This window comes from Phaethon lepturus, unplaced genomic scaffold (assembly GCF_000687285.1).
Source record: "Phaethon lepturus isolate BGI_N335 unplaced genomic scaffold, ASM68728v1 scaffold30629, whole genome shotgun sequence".
Taxonomy (NCBI): Eukaryota; Metazoa; Chordata; class Aves; order Phaethontiformes; family Phaethontidae; genus Phaethon; species Phaethon lepturus.
In genome coordinates, this window is record NW_010566039.1 from 1 (window position 1) to 3736 (window position 3736).

Here is a 3736-nt window from a genome sequence, read left to right on the forward strand (position 1 = left end):
GCAGCTGCCTCAGTGACGGAGGGGACAGCCGATACCATCAGCTCCCGCTGCAGACCCACAGTGTTTCATTTTACCCAGCAGAAGCTGTGAGTGAAACGTTTGTCTGCAGATTCTCTCCCCAAAGGGCAAAAACTCTCCTCCAGAGCTACCAAGACCCGCCTTGTCTCCCTCTGTCTCCCCAAGCTGCAGAGCTAGAGCTACCTGTTTCTATCACTGTTAATGCACTGAAGAATTCCATGAACTTCCCCAGTACCGTGCGTAGAAAAATCAGGTCGTTTGATGCAAAGATTACAATGTAATTCTTACACTCAGAGCAAAAAAATTCCATCGATGTCATTGGCACTGCAACTAATTCATTAATTTAAAAATCTGAGCCTTAAGTCAGAGGCTCCTCTGCTTTCGGAGTTCTTGCAGGGGGTGGGTTTCCAGAGCAACCAGCCAGCCGGCACACAGAGGGGTTTAGTGTTAATATTTAACTGGGAGGTGCTCTGTGGAGATGTGAATAGATCCCCAAATAGAACAGCTCATATTTTTTCCTTCCATCACTGAAAGCAAACGTGTTTTTCCTTTTATTCTTGGCAAAGCGGGGAAACAGGTGGAAGATAAAAATAACCAGATTTTGAGAACAGGCTTAGCATTAGTCATTTCCAGTCAGCCGAAGAAATATAATTTCATCTTGTGTGTGCAAAGCAAGGGGCAATGGGCCCACCGTGGATGTGGGATTGCCTGACAATAGCCATTTATGACCTTTGGTAATGAGTCATAAGGTACCGAATCTTGATGAATTGTTATTATCCTCCTGTTTCCCTGCTGGCAAATGCATCTGCATTGTGCTGCTCGGGCTCCAGAGCAGTGAATCATCTGTTCTTTCTGGCAAGTGATGTGGCTGTGCATTACACAACTGCTTATTCGAGACAGAAATGAGTTTATATCAACTGCCAACAGTAGAAGCAGAGAAGTTGTAAGTTTGAGGTTTCACTGGAAAAAATGAGATCACGGGAATTTCTCTGATGCTTGTGAAATTAATCTGGTACTTCTGTTACTTCACTCTCTCTCTCTTTACCATACTTTTAAAGACCATTATACTCAATAATTATTGCTAGCAGTGCAGCTGCTCGCTCTCTAAACTTGTGGCCAGGAAATTGCAAAAGGGCAATTAATCAATCTATTGTACTTCTCATTGCAGTGGGTTAGAATCACAAACACAGCCCATTACCCCATCTCAGCTGAGGGGCAGCGATTTTTAAAAAAGCTCTGTTAGGCACAATCACAAGTGATCTAACAAGCTTTGTTGGCTGAGCCTGTGTGTAAGTGTCTAAAACTGCTTTCAGCCTTATTTCTACCTGAATTTCTTGAAATTCTTCAAATAAATGAATTAATTTAATGGATGCTGGCAAGGATACACAAGTAGCCATAAGTAGCACATAAATAGCACAACACATAAAGTTATACCGAGACAGCAAGGAATGATTTTTTAACTCTTCAGAGGAGCATGGAGCACATTAGCAGTACAGTGACATCTTTATTAGTGACACAGACAGATAGTGCCCTGTAGTTCCAGAAAGGTTTAATGCTGGGGATTATAGCCGAATTCTGGAGAAAGAAATCTCCCAAGGCTGATGCTGCTGACTGCTTTTTAATTTTTTCCAGTGCTTTTCTTTCAAGATCAGTAAGCGCTTTAAAGACATTAACAAATGCCACTGGACTCATCTGGGAGAGATGTTGATATTATCGCCTACTGCATGGATAGGCCAAGATGATATTGTTCTGCAGGACAGGAAGATACGGTTCTCCTCATCGTTGTAACTTTTTTTACAGATGAGATGTAGTGAGTTTGGGTAACTTGCCTAGAAGTCACACAGCAAATGAGTGGCTTAACTAAACAGGTAGAGCCTCCAAATCCTGGGTGTCTCCCCACTGCCGTGGATTGCATGGCCAAGAGAACAGGTCAAGTCCTGGGGGAGGCTGGGCTATTCTTGAGTTACATCCATGTTCTTTAAACATAAGATAGCTTCAAAACAGGGCACACATTCTTGCGCTTGCTATTCCACATTTTCAGCCTCCACATCACTGTCATCTGTGAGAGGGAAATCACGCAGGGTCTTCTGAGTGGTGTAGCTTTTGGTTTGCATGGAGTATCCCTGGCTTAAGATTGCCTGGGTACAGGAGAGAAGAAATCATGCTTTAGTAAAAATGGTGATTAATTTGAATAGATGATGGGAGCATTATCACTTTTAGAGAAAGCTGACAACTTTTGCCCAGGGAATACCAACTGTGAGTTGGGGAAAAGACCATAGCTCTAAACATTTCTAGTTTTATTGCCTGAGTTTTCTGTCCCTTTGTTGAGGGCAGAGTAAGGGGCCTAAAAGGTAAGACACGATCCCTGGCAAATTTATTCTTATCTCCCCCAAATCTCTGGATTATCAATCCCCTGTACTTTAAGAGAATAAGGTGTACTTAAACTCACTATCTTCTCCTCTCTAGCGGGAGGGTTGCGCAGGTACCAACAGAGAGGAGCGTAAGCAATATTGATAAGTCCAATGATGATCATCAGCCAGGGAAACCCAATAGCTCTTACAATTGCGCCACCTGTGGATGGACCTGCAAATTTAAAAATTAGAATAGGCTAAGATGATGGAGAGCAGCAGTCGTCTTTCCAGTTTGGAGGGGTTCTGTAAATCTATGGTGACTGGGTTGCAGACTCAGCGCCAGTTGCTTGCAGTGAACGCTGGGTGGAGGAAAGGGAGCGATAGATCGAGTGAGACACACTGAGTACGTCATCCCATGGGTAAGAGTTCATCCATACCGATGGCAAAGCCCATGCAGAAGGCGACATCAGCTATGGCATAGACATTGCCGTAAACGGAGGTGTGGCGAAGGTCCACGAGGTAACCCATGATAGGCATCATTGAGGAGTCCACCATTCCTGCCCAAAGCAAGAAGGACCTGATCAGTCATCGCCTTCTCTGAGGGCGGTGGTGAGAGCTGCCTTTGAGCTGTGTTGCACAGCCTGAACACCAACAGCTTACCTATGGCAAAGCCAAGCCCACTGTTTGGGCCAATCAGCCCGTAAATATTTTTGGCCAGAGGTACCTTTGAGAGGAGAGAGAGAGGATAGACAAATGAGGCCAGAAGAGCTGAGTGCGGTGTGAAGGTGTAATGTAGATTTGTGGAACCCATACACACGTGCGACGACTGAACATGTACTGACTGCCGGGAACGTAACCCCATTTCAGTGCTATTGCTCACACAGCCCCTGCTGATTCTACAGAAAGGTCTCGAAATTGTCTTGCACTACTTACACAAAGGAGACTAATTCCCACCACAGCCATGCCGATCAGGGAGCACAGCCACCTGCAACGAGGCGGCAGTTAGGAGAGGGCAGATGTTCTCGGTGTGCACACCACCATGAGCGTAATTCATGCTGAAAGCGCAGGACTGGGCTGGGTTGTGCTGAAATCTCTTGTGTTCCACTTACCGGCCCATTTTGTTGGCCAGAATGCCGAAGAGATTGGTGCCGATGAGGTAGGATACACTGGCAGGGAGGAAAGCCATTCCTGAGGGAGAGAGAGAATGAAAAAAGAGCGTGTCGTCCCCAAGCAAGTACAGGGGATTTGCAAAAATGTTCACTTCACTGACTGCCTCTCTCATTTGGAGGATATCGTGAGGCAGGCAAAGCAAGCTAACGTCCGGCACCCACTCTGTGGGTGCCCGTCCGCGCAGTAGTGCTTCTCCG

General features: G+C 45.7%; 1 protein-coding gene across 1 annotated transcript in view; it reads right to left on the reverse strand.

Moving 5' to 3' along the window:
* Positions 1-2042: 2042 nt before the first annotated feature.
* Positions 2043-3736, reverse strand: part of LOC104627242 (chromaffin granule amine transporter-like) — a gene marked incomplete at its 5' end in the record, with an annotated part of 3599 nt that continues 1905 nt past the window's right edge. The window contains 6 exons of the mRNA XM_010295373.1: positions 2043-2156; positions 2468-2601; positions 2807-2926; positions 3030-3093; positions 3303-3354; positions 3479-3557. Of these exons, the coding sequence (XP_010293675.1) occupies positions 2043-2156; positions 2468-2601; positions 2807-2926; positions 3030-3093; positions 3303-3354; positions 3479-3557 (563 nt within the window). The remainder of the gene's footprint in view (positions 2157-2467; positions 2602-2806; positions 2927-3029; positions 3094-3302; positions 3355-3478; positions 3558-3736) is intronic.